Here is an 18844-nt window from a genome sequence, read left to right on the forward strand (position 1 = left end):
TCTAAGCTTTCCTCTCTATTGGCTTAAGATTCTTTCTCCAGGCTGTTAACTCAGTTACCATTTTTGTTCAAACTGTTTTCTCTTTAGTTTTGTCATTGTGAGTTGGTATGTGTGTGTGTTTAATCCTTTTATTCTTTTAGTGAGGGCTCAGAAGGGAACAAAAGCTAATGCATACATTTAACCTACTATCTCTAACTGGAAGCACTCATTTGTAGCTCACTGAAATATTACAGTGTGAATACCCGTGTAACTACAACCTAGGTCAAGAATTAGAACATTGCCAAAACTTCAGAAAGCCTTCCTTATACCACCTCCTAATCTCTATTTCCTCTGTGTTCCACAAAGGAATTTCCATTTTAACGTCTAATATTGTCATTTAGTTTTGCCCGTTTTTGAACACTAAATAAATGGAATTGTAACGTGCAAATTCTTTTGTTCCTGGCTTCTTTTGCCCAGCATTTTGCTGAGAAACTGATTTGTGTTTTGATAACTAATTCATTTACCTTTATTGCTATATAGTATCTTCATTATGTGACTCTACTCCAATTCATTTATTCTGTTATTTACAGATATTAATGGGCATTTAGGTTATTTCTAGTTTTTGCTGTTATGAATGAAGTTGCTATGAACATTCTTGATTACATGCCTTGATGTTCATGAGCATGCACACCTATTTGGTGTATATATAGAAGTGGAATTGCTGAGTCTTAGGGTCAGTATGAGTAGACAATGCCAGACAGTTTTCCAGTGTTTCTCTATCAATATACACGCTGCCATTGATGAAAGTTCTGTTCTCCACAGAACCTCTAGAACAGAACCTCTAGTTCTGTTCTCTCTTGCCAACTCCTGGCATTGCCAGACTTTTTCATGTTAGTCATTATGGTGAGTGAACAGTGGTTTCATTTTGCATTTCCGTGACGATAAATGACACCATCGTTTTTGGACATCTTTTTGTATTTGTGTGTGAAATGCTTGTCTTTTGCTCATTTCTCCTTTTGGTTGTTTATTACTTTCTTACTAATTTGTAGGACTTCTCTATATTTTCTAGTTAATAAGCTTTATGTCAGTTATATGTGTTGCAAGTAGCTTCTCACTCTGTGGCTTGCATTTTTAATCCATTAGTGATTCTTGTTCTTTTGGTGAACAAGTTTATTTTTAATATAGTCTGACTTAATAATGTAGTTTGATTTATTAATCTTTTCCTTTATGTTTAGTGCTTTTCTTGGGTCATGTTAAAGAATTTTTTTTCCCTACCCCAAGTTATGAAGATATTCTATATAATTTTCTAGAAACCTTATTTCTTTACCATATACGTTCAGATTTACAGTCCCCTTGGCTCTTATTTTTATATATGGTATGAAGAAGGGATAGCATTTTATTTTTATTTTATGTCTATCTAATTGAGCAATACCATTTGGTGAAGAAACTTTTATTCCCATTGCTCTGTAATGTTTACTTTATCACAAATTAAGTGCCTACATACATGTGGATTTTTAAAAATAGATCTTCTATTTTGTTTCATGGTTCTTGCATAAATATTATGCTTTCTTAATTACTGGAGCTTCAGTTTTGGTATCTGGTAGTTTAAGCCCTCCAGGTTTATTCCTTTTTTTTTCACTTTTACTTATTTATTATTTTTTAATTGAAGTATAGTTGATTTACATTGGTGTGCCAATCTCTGCTGTACAGCAGAGGGACTCAGTTATACACATATATACATTCTTATTTTAAATATTCTTTTCCATTGTGGTTTATCACAAGATATTGAATATAGTTCCCTGTGCTATACGTTAGGACTTTGTTGTTTATCCCAGGTTTATTCTTTTTGAAGATTTTCTTAGCTGTTCTTAGTGTCTAAAGTATACTAATTTTAATCCTTAGTGTACCCTTCAATGATTATTCACATTTGTGTACCTCCATAAGCACCATTCATCAAGATAGAGAACATTTCCAGCATCCAAAAAGGTTTCCTTGTGCCTCTACCAGTCACACCCCCCTCAAGATAATCACTATTCTGACTTTTGTCAGCATTGATTACTTTTGTCTGGTTTTGGAATTCATATAAATTAAATCATAAATATGTATTCCTTTGAATATGGCTTTTTTTTCACTCAGCCAAATGTCTGTGAGAGTCACCTATGTTGTTGTATTTCAGTAGTTCATTCTTTTTTATTGCTCTTTAGTATTCCATTATATCAATGTACTATAATTTATTCATTTCTTGTTAATGAGGATGGTTTTTAGTCTTGGCTTATTATGAATATTCTTATAAATATCTTTTGGTAAACATTTATAGTAGTTCTCTTGGAGTGGAATTTCTGAGTCATAGAATAGGTGTATACTTAGCTTTTGTTGATACTGCTGGACAGTTCCCTAAAAATAATTGTACAATTCCTTTTGAGTACTGAACATTGTATGTGAAAAATATAGAAGTAATTGGAGGCATAACATCATGCTGTCATTCTCCAGGTAGGCTTTATGTTTGACTTTTATTTCCCTTCTGTAGGCTGCTAGTGATACTAAGAATCCTCAATCATGTCAATCTAATGTCAGAGATTAAGATGATTTGACGCTGGGTTTCAATCCGTGTACAACACCAGGGTATTTCCAGTTCATCCTTATTCCTATGATGTTGTCTTTTACAGGCTCTATCCAAACTGTGGAGAATTTATGAAGACCTGTCCTTCTTGGTATAGCCCCTGTAGTGATATTTTGCTTCTAGGTCTGTGAGACCATCAAAATCTCAGCTAAGTTTATCAATCCTTCATTTGCAATTTCTGGAATTAGCAGATGCCCTTGGGGAGAAAGCAGCTCCAATGTTTGGCTCATCTCCCTGGCTTTTCTTTCTTCTCCTAGAACTTACTTGGCCCTGTAATTCTTCACTGCCATATTATCTTCTCTATGCCTTCAAGTGGATTTTAAAAAATAACTTGACCTGATTTTCTTAGTCTTCCTAATAAGATGATTGGTCTGCTTTATGTAAATTGCCATTATCTGAGGTGGAAATCTGTTCCCCCTTAATATCCTTTCTACCCTCAACCTGTCTCTGTACTCTCCCATTTGTCCCCCCCCATTATATCTGTTTAATTTTTCTAAGTACCTGTATTTGGGCTAGTAGTGCACAGTTAATTATTACAGCTTTATATAATCCATGTTCTTTTCATTTAATAAACACACATTTATATTCCTACATGTTTATTTTTCTAGATGAACTTAAAATCATTTTTTAAGGTCTAAGATAAACCTCTTTGAATTTTAATTTTAATTATATTTTGGGAGAATTGGCATTTTTACATTATTCATTCTTCCCATGTAGATAGGTGATGTATACTGATTTGCTAAAGTTATGCTTTCTTTCAACATATTACTAAGGTTTTGGGGTATGTGTGTGAGAGTGTGTATGTGTGTGTGTGTGTGTGTGTGTGTGTGTCTGTGTATACGTATACTTGCCATACATTTCTTATTATGTTTATTTCTAACTGTTATATATTTTGTGACTTTAGAGAATAAGGTTCTTCACCTAATTTTCCTTTTTTCCCTTTGTTTATGGTTGATACACAAGGAAGTGATAAAAATATTTATTGTGTATCCAGTCATTTTGCTGAACCTTCATATTGAAGACTGCTAATGTCTTTTCAGTGTATTTCAAATATTTATCCATGATTAGTTTAAATATTAAAAAATATTGTTAATTTGTCTTTCAGTCAGAGCATGTAGCCTATAATATTACTGCTTCTTGGAATTTATTGACGTTTTCCCTGAGCATCTGGGATAGGAATCAAATATAATCATGACATGGTTGCTTAAAAAGGTATATCCTTTTTGTGTTGGTAAAAACATTTGAAACTTTCTATATCTTACTTTAACTTATTTATTTCATTATGTCAGATATTACATCAAAGCCGACATACCGGAGATTCTTAATAAATGTCCATTCGCGGGTCAGTGCTACAACTTGCCTTCCTGGCTTTTTATACCAGGAAGGTTAATTTGGTATTGCTGATGGGCTTTCATAACCTTCAGATTGATGCTAACACAAGTTATTTCTCAGTGCTACCTTTCAGTCCTTTACTTCTTGGAGAACTTCCTTTTTAATTTATCTTGTAGATATTTTAAACATATTCATTTCTCTTATTAGATGTCTCTGTTTAAACTCCAGCCTTCTTAAGGTGAACAGATGACTACTTCCTACTTCACTGACTAAAATTGAGGCCATGTTAGTGAATCACTTCAGTTTACTCCTCCCCTGCCCTAAAAGTCATCTACATTGTTTCTCATTCTTATCCCCTTTCTCCTGGTCCTGGAGGATGAGGTTTCTGCATTCTGCTCAAGATCATTCTACTTGTCCCTCTTATTCATCTCCTCGTGCCATCTCTAGTATCTTGACCATTAGATTTTTTTCCCTCTGTGTTTGCAATGTCTGTCTTGCTAACCCTCACACTGTATGTTATGTTGTACGTTTACATCTTTAAAAGATATTTCCTGTCTTCATCCTTACCCTCATTTAGCTATTATCCTATCTCTTTATTCTACGCCTCATTCAAAATATAACTTCCTTACCTCACTGTATATTTTGTAAATTACTGCTTTCTAGTTCTAGTAGAATTGTTAATGAAAACAGTGCAGGCTGAGCTCAGATCTCAGCTCAGGAATTTATGTTTGGTAACCTTAACCGTTAGTCTATATTTCTTATCTGTAAAATGGAAATAATGGCTTGTTAGGGTTGTTTTAGGGATTTGTTTGAAGCTCATAGGAATACCATTTAGAGAACATCTTCTGACACACAGAAGATGTTCTCTAAATAGTTGTAAATACTATTATTTTGACTACCCATATCCTTTTTTAAAAAATGTAGTATTCTGCTTTGTAATAATGTTTTTCAAATAGTTGAGATTACAGAGTAAGTGACATCAGAAAAAATATAGTGTATGTTTATCCTGTTTGTTTAATTTGTTTGATTTCTAATAAAATTTTATGTTCAGATATTTTCTAAAGGATAGGGTTTTACTTTGTGGTCAGATATTATAATTATTGTCAGTGCAATAGACCAAGTTTCTTAAATGCCAGTCTCTTATTTCAGTATCACCTTTAGCATTAGTTCTTTTCTGTTCTTCCATTTATTGATAATAGGATGAGAAACAGCATGATGTATTCATGGAATATGCTGTGTGATTCAAGGGGTGATAGAAAAGTCTTCCAAAACAAAAGTTGCTTATCCACTGGCTTATGATAAAATTTGTTTTTTTAAACTTTTTGATTGCCTGTGCAGATTCAGTCACTGTGAGAGAATATAGGGGATTCAGAAGTGAATAAAATATAGGCTGTTTGTTCAAATGAGTATCCATCTTAATAAAATAAGGATCAGACATGTAAATAAATAATCAGAATCCTTGTATATGTGCACTGGATTTGAGGAGGTCAGAGAACTGTTGGATACAACATTCACATGGGTGGATGTTGTTCAAAATTATGGCAAGTCTTAGGTTTGAGAGGAAGATAAGCTTGTTTTATCTTCGGTGAAAAAGTGGTAGGGACCTTGAAGTTAAGAGATTGTAGTGAGAAGGAGGATGAGCAGTTGACAACATCAGATGCCATGAGACTAAAAGGAGAGGATTAACTTCTTGTTAAGAGCCTAGTGCTTCTACTATCCTCTTTTTAAAACTTTTATTGTTGTTTTTAAAAGAAAAATTAATATATGTTCAGTTTACAAATTATAGGAAATATGGAGGAATTCTGACAATTTTAAACTGATTTTATTTAGATAACTAGATACCATTTGAAGGAGGAATGTGAAGTTGAACGTGTAGAATGTGTGTCTCTTATTTTAGAATTTCTGATGGAAAAGGCAGAAGAGAACTTTAACAAAAAACAGCATAATGGGAGCTCTCACGGTGATGCTATTAGAGCACACGCACACAACTTTCTCTAATCAAAAACATTTTTAGAGAAAATTTTATAAATATACAAAAGTGGACACTAAAAGAGAATAATGAACCCCCTCGTACTCATCACTCAGCTCAATAATTATCAACTCATGGCTAATGTTGTTTTACTATATCTCTCTACTTCATCACGCTTTTCCAGATTATTTTGAAGCAACTCTCAGACATCATATGCTTTTATCTATTAGATATCAATATCTAAAATATAGGAACAGTACCATACCATACCTAAAAATGAACAACTTTTTAATATTAAATATCAATTCAGTTCACATTTCCTCAACTATCTTATAACTTAAAAAATAAATCTTTTGTTTGAATTGGGATAAAGGTAAGGTCCATACATTATGATTGGTTGATGTCTCTCAAGCATGTATATTCCTCTGTTAATTTTTTTCTTTTGTGTAGCAGTCTTTAATTCATTATTTTTCTAGGTATTTCACACTTTTAAACAAGATTATAATGTCATTTCTAACTGTTGCTGATATGTAAAAAAATACATTATTTGACATATTTACCTTGTTTCCAGCAACCTCGCTATATGTATTGATTTAAAAAATGTCTTTAGATTCCTTTGGACTTTTTATGTACACAATCACATTGTAAATGATAGAATTATAGTTTCTCTTTTGTTATAGTTATATCTTTTATTTCTTTTTATTGCTCTATTATGCTTTCAGTGGTTTAGAACTCCAATAAAATGTTGAAGTGAATGATAGTAGTGATAGCAGTGAATGAAGTGAATGTCTCATTCCTGATCTCAGAGAGACAGCTTCAACATTTCATCACTTGGTATGATGTTTGTTTTAGGTTTTTGGTAGATAGCCTTTATTAGATTATAAAAGTTCTTTTCTATTTCTAGTTTGCTAAGATTTTTATTTGAAAATGAATGATTATTAACTTTTATGAAATACTTCTTTATTCTGTTCAGGTGGTGAATTATGTTGCTTTAGTTTTGAATATTAAACCATATTAATATATTGATGGATTTGATTAGATAATGTTTTATATAGGATTTTTACATTTCTGTTTATGAAATAGATTGCCTGTCATTTTCCTTTCTTGTAAGGTTCTTGTCAGGTTTTAGTATCAAGATTTTGCTGGGTTTATAAAGTAAGTTGAGAAGTGTTCCTTCTTTTACTGGTCTGCAAAAGAGTATGCATGTAATCAGCATTATTTTCTTCCTTAAAAGTTTGAAAATTCACCAATGAAGTCATCTGTCTTAGTGTTTTCTTTGTTGTAAGGTTTTAAATAATGGCTTGTGTATGTGTGTGTGCATCTACACATATATCTGTATATACACACATATGTACACAACTATTCAGTTTTTTCTATACCTGCATAAGTTTTAAGTTTCCTTTTTGTAGGAACTTGATTTTTTTAATGTATCAGATTATTTTTAAGTAAATGTCATATCATATATCCTTTCATTTATAGATATGGATATTAAAATAAAGGAACACCTAAAAATTAACAGTTTCTTACTATCATCAAATATCCACTCAGTTCACATTTCCCCAATGGTTCTATAATTGTTTAATCATATTTTGTTTGACAGTGATTCAGATAAGACACATTCAATACATTTGTAGCATGAAATTATTCGTAATGCCTTAGGATTTTAAAATATCTCTATGTCTTTCTTTTCATTCCTGATATTAGTAATTTGTGTCTTTTCTCTTGACCAGTCTTGCCAGGCATTTATCAACTGGTGAATTGAACCTTTTATTATTTTGATGCTTTTGCTTTAATGATGACTTTATCTTTTATAGTATAGCCAAACCAGCTTTCTTTTAGTTGTCACATGTTATATATTTGTCTATATTTTTGTTTTCTGTTTTTCTGTATTCTTACATTTTACATGTATCTTATGAGTGGTACTTGGAGAGAGGTTTTTGTTTTGTTTTGTTTTGTTCTAATCTAATCTGTCTTTTAATTGGACCATTTAGAGTATTTCTAAAAATGCACAATATAATTATAGGGATTAGTGGTTATCAGGGATTAGGGATGGGTTGGGGAGGGAGGTGGATGTGGTTACAAAAGGGCAACATAAGAGATCATGTGGTGGTGGAGCTATTCTGTATCCTGGCTGTGGTGGTGAATACACAAACCTACACTCCTGATAAAAGTGTATAGAACTAAATATAGACATACACATTCACATACAAATGAGTACAATTAAAACTTTTAATCTGGATAAAATAAGTAGATTGTATCAGTGTCACAGTGGTTGTGATATATTTTATTATAGTTTTGCAAGGTGTTACCACTGGGGGAAGCTGCATAAAGGGTATATGAGATCTCTGTATTCTGACAATTTGTTGTGAATCCTCATTATCTAAAAACGTTAAATTAAAAAAATGTTTTTACTGATATATTTTGGTGTAAATCTACCATATTGATATCTACTTTTTATTTGTTTGGATTGTTGAATATTAGTGCTTTTCTTTTTCTACTTTTCTTTTTTTTAATAGTTTTTTAAAAATATTTATTTACTTGGCTGCGCCAGGTCTTAGTTGTGGCACTCGTGATCCTTAGTTGCAGCATGCAGGATCTTCAGTTGTGGCATGCAAACTCTTAGTTGCAGCATGTGGGGTTTAGTTCCCTGACTAGGGAAAGAACCCGAGCACGGAGTCTTAGCCACTGGACCACCAGGGAAGTCCTCTACTTTTCTTTGAATTAACTATTTTTTGCTTTTTCATTTCTACACTTTTATTAGCTTGAGGGTCCATGTTCTTTAACTATTTTGTTTTTTTTCGTGGTTCGTATAGAGATTACAGCATGCATGCTTGAGTTTTCAGAGTTGTGTACGTATTTTTATTTTAACCTCTTCTAGGACAGTGAAGAACCTACAACTACTTAACTTCTAGATTATATGTTATTTTTTGTTATGCATTTTAACTTAGTGTGCAATGAGACTACACAGAATATTATTGCTATTATTGTATAGGCATCATTCATTTCACTTTACAACTGTATTTTACCTTTTTGGTTGCTCTTTATTTCCTTTCATTTTTTGAGCTTCTCAGTTTATTGTGTCTTTCTGAAGAATATCCTTTCATAATTCCTTTCTTATAGTCTTTTGATGATAGATATCTTGATTTTTATTTATCTGAAAATGTCTTAAATTTTTTTGAAGTATATTTTTGCTGAATATTGGTATGACTGTCTTCCAGCCCTTAGAAAATACTATTCCATTGTCTTTTTGCTCCCTTAGTTTCTGTTGAGAAATCATCTGTTAATTTTATTGTTACTTCTTTGAAGGTATTTTGTCATTTTCTGCTGGCTTCTTTTAACATATTCTCTTGGCTTCTTTTAACATATTCTCTTACGTCTTTGTTTTCCTGTAGTTTTACTTTGATGTGCCCAACTCTGTGTGTGTGTGTTTTAAAAATTTGTTTTGCTTGGTGTTTGTATCTTGGTATCTTTCTTCAGATAAACTCTGAGATATTAACTTTTCAAATATTTCTTTTGCCCTTTTCTCTTCTCTCCTTTTACAAAACCAATTGCACATTGTTAGATCCTCTTACTCTATCCTTTTTTTTTTTTTTACTCCAACCTTTGGGCTTTCTGTGCCTCTCTCAAGATATTTATTTTTGTCTTCCAAGTCCATAATTCTCTCTTGGGTCATTTGTAATCTGCTGGTAAATCTGTTCGTTGTGGTTAGTTTTTGGTTATTTTTTAGCTAAACAGTTTCTAGCTCTCTGCTGACATTCTCAATCTTATATTTTATTTTCTTGAGCATATTAATTATATTTTAAGTTGCAGTCTGATAACTAATTTTTCTGGATCTCTTGTTGATTTTTTTTTTGTTTGTTTGTTTTTGTTTTGGCGATACACGGGCCTCTCACTGTTGTGGCCTCTCCCGTTGCGGAGCACAGGCTCCGGATGTGCAGGCTCAGCGGCCATGGCTCACGGGCCCGGCGACTCCGCGGCATGTGGGATTTTCCCGGACCGGGGCACGAACCTGTGTCCGCTGCATCGGCAGGCAGGCTCTCAACCACTGCGCCACCAGGGAAGCCCTGTTGATCTGTTTTTATTTCCTGTATTTCTCTTGTGTTTTGATCCCAGTGGTCTTTTTTTCCTATATACCTGGTCGATTTTCATTAAATGTCAGATTTTGTATGTAAGAATTTTAGAAATAATTTGAAACCTTAGATGAAGATATTTTCCTTCAGACAAGATTTATGATTGTTTCTAGAGGGCACTAGCAATTCTGGATCAACTTATTTAGACAGGATTTGGGATGATTCAGATTTAAGCCTAAGTTCTTAGTTTGCTGTCTTAGTACATTTGGGCTGGTATAACAAAATACCATAGACTGTGTGGCTTATAAATAATAGAATTTTATTTCTCATACTTCTGAAGGCTGGGAAATCCCAGATCAAGGAGCCAGCAGATTTGGTGTCTGGTGAGGGTCCCCTTTCTGTTCATAGAATGCCATTGTCTCTTTGTGTTCTCATGTGGCAGAAAGGGCAAGGAAGTTATCTGGGGTCTTTTGGACACCAGTGGCACTAATGGGCACTAATCTCTTCAATGAAGGTTTTGCCCTAATAACCGCCAAAAAGCCCTAACTCTGAATATCACATTGGGGGTTATGATTTCAACATATGAATTTTGAGGGGATACAGATATTCAGTGTATAGCATTGGTTATCTATTTTTAGTTTACTCTCTTTTTTTAAACTTTTTTTTAATTAGAGTATAGTTGCTTTACAATATTGTGTTAGTTTATACTATACAGCAAAGTGGATCAGCTATATGTATACATATTTCCTCTCTCTTTTGGATTTCCTTCTCATTTAGGTCACCATAGAGCACTGAGTAGAGTTCCCTGTGCCATACAGTAGGTTCATATTAGTTATCTATTTTATACATAGTGTCAATAGTGTATATATGTCAATCCCAATGTCCCAATTCATCCCACATCCCCCTTTCTCCCTTGGTATCCATATGTTTGTTCTCTACGTCTGTGTCTCTATTTCTGCTTTGTAAATAAGGTTGTCTATACCAATTTTTTCAGATTCCACATATATGCATTAATATATGATACTTGTTTTTCTCTTTCTGACTTACTTCACTCTGTATGACAGTCTCTAGGTCCATCCATGTCTCTACAAATGACCCAATTTCATTCCTTTTTATGGCTAATATTCCATTGTATATATGTACCGCATCTTCTTTATCCATTCCTCTGTCACTGGATATTTAGGTTGCTTCCATGTCCTGGCTATTGTAAATAGTGTTGTAATGAACATTGGGGTGCATGTGTCTTTTTGAATTGGTTTACCTTTTCAAGATTCAGTCCTATAGCCTAGCCATTTTATCAGGCCATTTTCTCTTACCTGCAGACCTCCCTTCTCATCTCTTCCCAAGGTCATGATACTCCAATTTTTGTATGAGCTTATCAAAAGCTGTACTCAGCTTCTTAGCCTCTTAGCTACCTCTGTCAGAACTGTCAGATACCCAAAAGGAAAAGTAACCTCAAATACCAGGCTTATCTCTCTGTGTTTACTTCTGTTTTTTAAAATAATACAGATAATTTTTTTAAATTTTATATATATATTTTTGGCTGCGTTTGGTCTTCGTTGCTGCGTGTGGGCTTTCTCTAGTTGTGGTGAGCAGGGGCTACTCTTCATTGCGGTGCACGGGCTTCTCATTGCAGTGGCTTCTCTTGTTGCGGAGCATGGGCTCTGGGCACACGGGCTTCAGTAGTTGCAGCACACAGGCTCAGTAGTTGTGGCATGTGGGCCCTACAGTGCGCGGGCTTCAGTAGTTGCGGTACGTGGACTCAGTAGTTGCGGCTCATGGGCTTAGTTTCCCCGTGGCATGTGGGATCTTCCCAGACCAGGGATCGAACCCTTGTCCCCTGCATTGGCAGGCAGATTCTTAACCACTGCGTCACCAGGGAAGTCCTGTGTTTACTTCATATACTGAGTTTCAGACTTGTAATTTTTTTACTACCTTGTTAGGTTTCTCCTGCCTTCAAGCAGATTTTTTAGTTATCTACCTTTTCAAGTCGACTTTAGCAGGAGGTTTGTTTTTGAACCTTCTAATCTCTCAGATTACCCTGCTATGTTCCATTTACAGCCTTCATACATCCTGTTCCTCCTGCTTGAAAACCTCTAGTTTCCCACCCCCCCTAACTCCTAGTTTACACCTATTCATGCTATGGGTCAAGTCCTGAAGAGCTCCTCCTCAGCCTTCACTGACTCCCTGACAAGATTATCTTGTTATATTCTCTTATAGCACTACCTGAATGCCTTTATTGTACTTGTAGTTTATAATTATATATTTATTTGTGTCTTTATTTCATTTAATGTTTGCCTTTTCAACACAATGTCAGGTGCTTGAGGAATAGGACTGTTATCAGTTTTTTTTCTTATTACAGATCCGAATGATAAGCTACAAGGAATATTTAATATTTCCTCAAAAACTGGACATACAAGTATTGGGTTAAATGACTGAAATTTCCCTTGGATGAAAATAGCAGAATTTAAAGAAAGGAAAAGATTACATTCATGGGTTCTTAGAAGGTAGAAAGGGCATAATTTATATTTTATTTTTATTTAAAAACTTTATCATAAAGTACTTCAGACATATTAAAAGTGTGAGTTATGTAATATACCTAGCTGTACTCACCACTCTGCTTAAGAAAGACATAATTTATTTTTATAAAAATATACAGAGAGCCCAGAAATATATCTCTATAAATATAGTCAACTGATCTTTGACAAAGGAGCAAAGGCAATACAGTAGAACAAAGATAGTTTCTTCAGTAAATGGTGCTAGAACAATTGGACATCCACATGCAAAAAAAAAAAAAAAAAAGTGAATCCAGATACAGACCATACACCCTTCACAAAAATTAACTCTAAATGGATCATAGACCTAACTGGAAAATGCAAAACTGTAAAACTCCTAGAAGATAGCATAGGAGAAAACCTAGATGATCTTGGGTATGGTGATGCCTTTTCCGATACAACACCAAAGACACCATAGTGTCGTCTTTGAAAGAAACTGTGAAAAAAATAATTGATAAGCTGGATTGCAGTTAAGTTAAAAACTTTCGCTCTATGAAAGACAAAATCAAGAGAATTAGAAGACCAGCCACAGGTTGGAAAAAAAAGTATTTGCAAAATCACATCTGATAAAGGATTGTTATCTAAAATATGAAAAGAACTCTTAAAATTCAACCATAAGAAAACAAACAGCCCTTTTAAAAAACGGGCTAAAGACCTTAACAGACACCTCACCAAAGAAGATATACAGATGGCAAATAAGCACACGAAAAGATACTTCACATCATATGTCTCTAGGGAAACGCAAATTAAGACGAGATACCTGTACATTCCTAGAATTGCCACAGTCTGGAGCAGTGGCAGAATCAAATGCTGGTGAGGATGCAGAGCAACAGGAGCTCTCACTTATTGCTGGCAGGAATGCGAAATGGCACAGCCGCTTTGGAAGGCAGTTTGGCGGTTTCTTCCCAAACTGAACATACTCTTTCCATATGATCCAGCAATACTGCTCTTTGGTATTTATGCAAAGAGTTGAAAATTTATGTCTACACAAAAACCTGCACGTGGATGTTTATAGCAGCTCTGTTCATAATTGCCAAAACTTGGAAGCAACCAATGTCTTTCAGTAGGTAAATGGATAAATAAACTGTGGAATAACCAGACAATGGAATATTATTCAGCACCTAAAAGAAATGAGCTATCAAGCCATAAAAACACATGGAGGAACCTTAAATGCATATTACTGAGTGAAAGAAGCCAATCTGAAAAGGCTATATACTGTATGATTTCAAGTATATGACATTCTGGAGAAGGCAAAACTCTGGAGACAATAAAAAGACAGTGATTGTGGTGGGCGGAGGGTGGGTTGTGGGGAGGAGAGAGATAAATAACCAGAGAACAGAGGAGCAGGGCAGTGAAAATACTTTATATGATATTATAAAGATGGATAATGTCATTATACATTCGTCTAAACCCACAGAATGTACATCACCAAGAGTGAACCCTAAGGTAAACTGTGGACTTTGGGTGATTATGATGTGTCAGTGTAGGTTCATCCTTGGTAAAAAATGTACCATTCCTGTGAATGATGTTGATAGTGGGGAGGCTATGCATGTTTTGGGGGGCAGGGGATATAGGGGAAATCTCCGTACCTCCCTCTCAATTTTGTTGTCAACGTAAATAAAACTGCTCTAAAAAAATAAAGTCTTAAAAAAATCAGAAAAAAACCTAGAAAGATTAATTTCTACCAGAGATTAATAAATCCACAAGATACATAGCAACCAAAAAATATACACAGTATACTAAGATATAAACATATGTGTAGTCTACTGAGCAATTACTTTGGCTTTTAGGTACTTCTGTGGTAAAGTAATTAGTTATAGTTTATTATAAATTTGTTTATTTATGGAAATTTTTCTTTAAACTTTCAGATGATACAGCATTGTTTGAGTTGATTCAGCTAGTTCCGCCAGGTACTGTATTGTGTTTTGATAAGGTAATTGACATGTGAACTCATTTCAATGAAATGCTTTTTTAAAAATCTCATCTTTTCCCCTTCTTCCCAAATTAAGAGCAATGTTGAGTCTCTAGCGTTGGTCTACTATGTGTAAAATGTCAGTAGGCCAAAATAACATATACAGAAAGATTGACATAAATTATATTTGAACACATTGTTCTAAAATTGAATAGTCATAATTTAAAGTGGGAAATAACCCGATATGATCCTAGCATATTTTGTGACATTCATAAAAATTAACTTCTTTAAGTTGTTGTGATTTTTCTAAACCAATATGCTTTTGCTGATAAAGTAGTTCATTATCTTTGTTTTTGTGTATTGACTGTTATTGGGAATGTAGGGGAATTAAAACTGTACCTACTTAATAAACAGTACAGATCCCTGCAGTAGGTAGAGTTAAAATCTGAAGGATAGTTTTATTTTTATTATTGATTTCTATGAGTATGGAAGACTCTATCTTAAATCCTTATTTTATGTGAGAAATAGAGAACTATATTTTATTGAAAGCTAGTAGTCTAAAATGTTTGAATATCACATATATACCTAATCCAGGTAACCACAAATTCTATAAAATGTCTATATTTTTTTCAATATGTAACCTAATATCTCATAATGGCAGGTAGAAAAGAATGGAAGATAGAAAAAAAAATTCTGGGGATGGTAATTAAGTTTTATATGTATAAATGTTATGTCAGTTTGATATGTTTATAAGGATTTTCTTTTCTAGGAACTCATATGTACTTAAAAAGTTTACATGAACATCCCCTTTCTACAAAAGGGGGAGGGAGAATTAGTAGTATGTATGACATTTCTGAATAAGGAAATGTGTTAATTCGTTTAACATAACTTTATTTTAATTTCCCTTTCATAGAAAAAAAATTAAGTCCATGACCCTGAAGCAGGTACTTCATTAAGGCATCAGGCATTATATATTTGTACTTGATGATATTGTTTCTAAATAGCATATTTTGTTATAATTTGAATCATAGGATATCTTTCTTGTAGTGGGTGAAACACTGTCTACATATGATGAGAATACACGAGATTTCATGTTCCCGGGTCCAAATCAAATTTCTGGGCACCATGACTCAAACCGCCAGGCTACCATGAGGAGGATATCTGGCCTTCGCGTAAGTGCTTACTATTTTCTGAATCAAATCGTGTTTCAGGATCATTGTCAAAAACCGACACATAGCCCTCAATATCTGAAATGTGAAGACCTAATTCAAAGTTTAATTTAGTTTAAAACATAATTGCTTTATGAAATTATGATGTTATTTTAAACATACTGAAATCTAAATGAAAATACTTTACCAAAATGCACGCATCTACCTTCCAAAATTAACAAGCATTATTTTGCCTTATATTCTTCAGATTTCTCTCCTCTTCTTCTCCCCCTTTCCTCCCCTCCCCACTGTCCCTATGTCTTTGTCTCTCTTCTCTTTATTTTTCTCCCAAAAGAATGGCCAATAAATATTTGAAAACATGCACAATCCCATTAGCATTTAGGAAAATTCAAATTAAAACAATCATATGATTTCATTTTTATAGCCATAAGATTGGTAAAATTTAATAAATCTGACAAATGTCAAAAGCATGGAAAAATGGAAGCCTGTATATGTTGCTATGTCATGTAAATCGGAACAACCACAATTCAGGATTATCTAGTGAAGGCCAAGATTCTCATAGCCTGTGACCTTCTAGGTATATAGCTTTAAGATGTATTCTGTCTGGCATACTAAGAGCCTTCTTAGGAATGTTCGTTTGTAGCATTGTTCATAATAATGAAAAATGGAAATAATTGAAATGTACATTAGTAGGAGTTTGGATAGAATAATTATTACACGTTTATGTAATGGAAATACGTATTCATACCCCTAAAAGTGAAAGCTGCATTAAGTGATAGCCAACTCTCACCTTTTCCTGCAACTTCTTTAGTTTTATTGGATAATTAATAATATTTTTATTCCTGAAAATGCCTTTTGCCTAGAGAGACTGAGTGAAGCCCCTGCTGTTTCAAAGGAGAAAAAAGTAAAAGTTGTCTAGGTTGAAATTATTTGGACAAATATTTTTCACTAACTTTAGGAGATATTAGAGCAGTAAGGAAATTGGGGTGCTACATGAGCCAATATGGTGAATTAAGTAACTTCTCCTGTATTTCCTGTAGGAAATAGCAAATTTCAGCTTGCTGAAAGTATAAAAGTTGACTAGCAAATCTATTAAAATATACCTCCTTTGGGATATTTTCAGTGTCCATTAGCCCAAAAAGTCTTCCAAGAATGTTTCAGGGACTTTCTAGAAGCCTGCAATGAAAAAAAAAATCTGATTTTAAAGTTAAAGTTTTTTTAAAAGTAATTTAAAATGCTGTATTATACCAAATTGGCAATATAAATATAAGAATATGGACCATTAACAGGTATTTTTCCTTATTGAATTTTACTTTCACATATATCAAAAGGTTTGGATTACTAAGGCAAAAAGTCTATATATATTCTTAAAAGATAAATGGGGGCATATTAAAAATTTTGAGTTTATTTGAGCAAAAATTGATTTGATTCAAGCAGCATCCAATCTAGCAGATAGAAAGAAGCTCCAAAGAGCTGTGCAAAATGAAAGATTTTTATATCCAGAAGGGAGCAGGAACAAGGACATTATACTAGGCCAAAAAGTGTATTGATTATTGCAAGGTTCCTTTCCTTTAGGGGATGGCAGAGGGTCTAATCAGATGGATTACCTCGTGAGTGCTAATCAGGCGATTCCTGATTGACTGGTTTAAGATTCCATCTCTGGGAGAGCCAAAACTGTAATTAATTTAAATCTGTTTGGTGACAGGGGGCTTAGCGTAAGCAACTCAATTTTGGGCCTGTTGTTTTTAACAGTATAAAAAGTGAGACTTCTGGTGATGATGGTGTGAAGGGTCTGTCAATTACTCTCTCCACACAAGTATAAAACTGGCCAAATTGTCACAAGCCGCAGTTTTAGGGCACTGGAAACTGATCGGCAGTTAAGACAATTAAGACAAATTAAGAAGTATCCGTGCTTGAATAGCTGCTAAAACTTTGGGTAAAAATGGCAGAAGTATGTGGTCATCTTGCCTAGGACAGCTCTCATACCCTGCATAGCCAGTGAGAATTGTAGCTTCACTAAGCCTGGGGCAAGTTGCAAAAATTAGTAGCTTTGTTACCAGAGAGGTCAGAATCAATTTTGGGCAGTGATACTGTGATTTGTAATAAGAAACATACATTTGGCCTTCTTGCCCCATTCTTGGCACAGAGCTCATAAAACCTTTGGAATTTCCTGTGTTTAAGAGCTATAAAGGTGTCTTTTGTTATGTTAATGAGGAGACTTTTGGAAAGCTCCTTGGTAACCTAAGGATGGGGGCTTGATGCCAGGGGAACCAACCAGGTGATTAGAGGGTTGGAACTTTCAGCCCCACCCCTGAGAAATAGAGGGGCTGGAGGTTGAGTTCAGTCACCAATGGCCAGTGATTTAATGGCACGCCTGTGTAATGAAGCGGCTATAAAACCCAAAGGATGGGGTTTGGAGAGCTTCCATGTTGGTGAACACGTGGAGGTACTGGGAGAGTGGCTTACCTGGTGAGGGCACAGAAACTTCTCCCCGCTTCCCACATATCTCACCCTAGACATCTCTTCCATCTGGATGTCATCATATCCTTTTATATAAACTGGTAAACTAAGTAAACTGTCTCCTGAGTTCTTTGAGCAGCTGTGGCAAATTGATCGAACCCAAGGAAGGGGTCGTGGGAACCTCTTATTTGTAGCGTGTGGGTGACAAACTGGACTTGTGATGAGCATCTGAAGTCAGATAGGAGCAGTCTTGTGGAACTGAGCCCTTAACCTGTGGGATCTGACGCTATCTCCAGGTAGTGTCAGAGCTGAGTTAAATTTCAGGACACCCAAATGGTGTCACAGAGACTTTTCTTGGTGGTGTTGGAAAACCCACACATTGGAATTGGTGTCACAATCATAGGGGCAAATATTGTGTCTTTGCCAGCTGAATGTGGTGGATTCAGTTAGAAGCGCATGAGAAAAACTCCTGTTGTTGGTGGCAGTGATATTAATCAGAATCTGTGACTTTCTCATCTTTGATCTTACCTCTTAGCACAGATCTTTGTATGTACTTAAATGACTTGGTTGAATTGAATAAATTACATCTTATTGTAGACTTCATAGAGGAAACTGACATTTCCGATGTGTGATGATTAAATTTATTTTGGTTAGGTTGGGGCTAGATGTTACTCTGAAGGTATTGTGTAGATTTGACTACTATTTACAATCACTTGACTTTAAGTGTAGGAGATTACCCTTGATAATGTAGGTAAGACCTCATCCAATTAATTGAAGA

The 18844-nt window shown here is 34.4% G+C and overlaps 1 protein-coding gene across 2 annotated transcripts in view; it reads left to right on the forward strand.

Annotated features, from left to right (window-relative positions):
* Window positions 1-18844, forward strand: part of SPATA6 (spermatogenesis associated 6) — a 153972-nt gene that overhangs the window by 35026 nt on the left and 100102 nt on the right. For both annotated transcript variants that reach the window (XM_029230782.1, XM_029230783.1), the window contains exons 4-5: window positions 14394-14435; window positions 15485-15609. In XM_029230782.1, the coding sequence (XP_029086615.1) occupies window positions 14394-14435; window positions 15485-15609 (167 nt within the window). The remainder of the gene's footprint in view (window positions 1-14393; window positions 14436-15484; window positions 15610-18844) is intronic.

The sequence above is a fragment of the Monodon monoceros genome, unplaced genomic scaffold (assembly GCF_005190385.1).
Source record: "Monodon monoceros isolate NGI ecotype Baffin Bay Population unplaced genomic scaffold, NGI_Narwhal_1 Super_Scaffold_18, whole genome shotgun sequence".
Lineage (NCBI taxonomy): Eukaryota > Metazoa > Chordata > Mammalia > Artiodactyla > Monodontidae > Monodon > Monodon monoceros.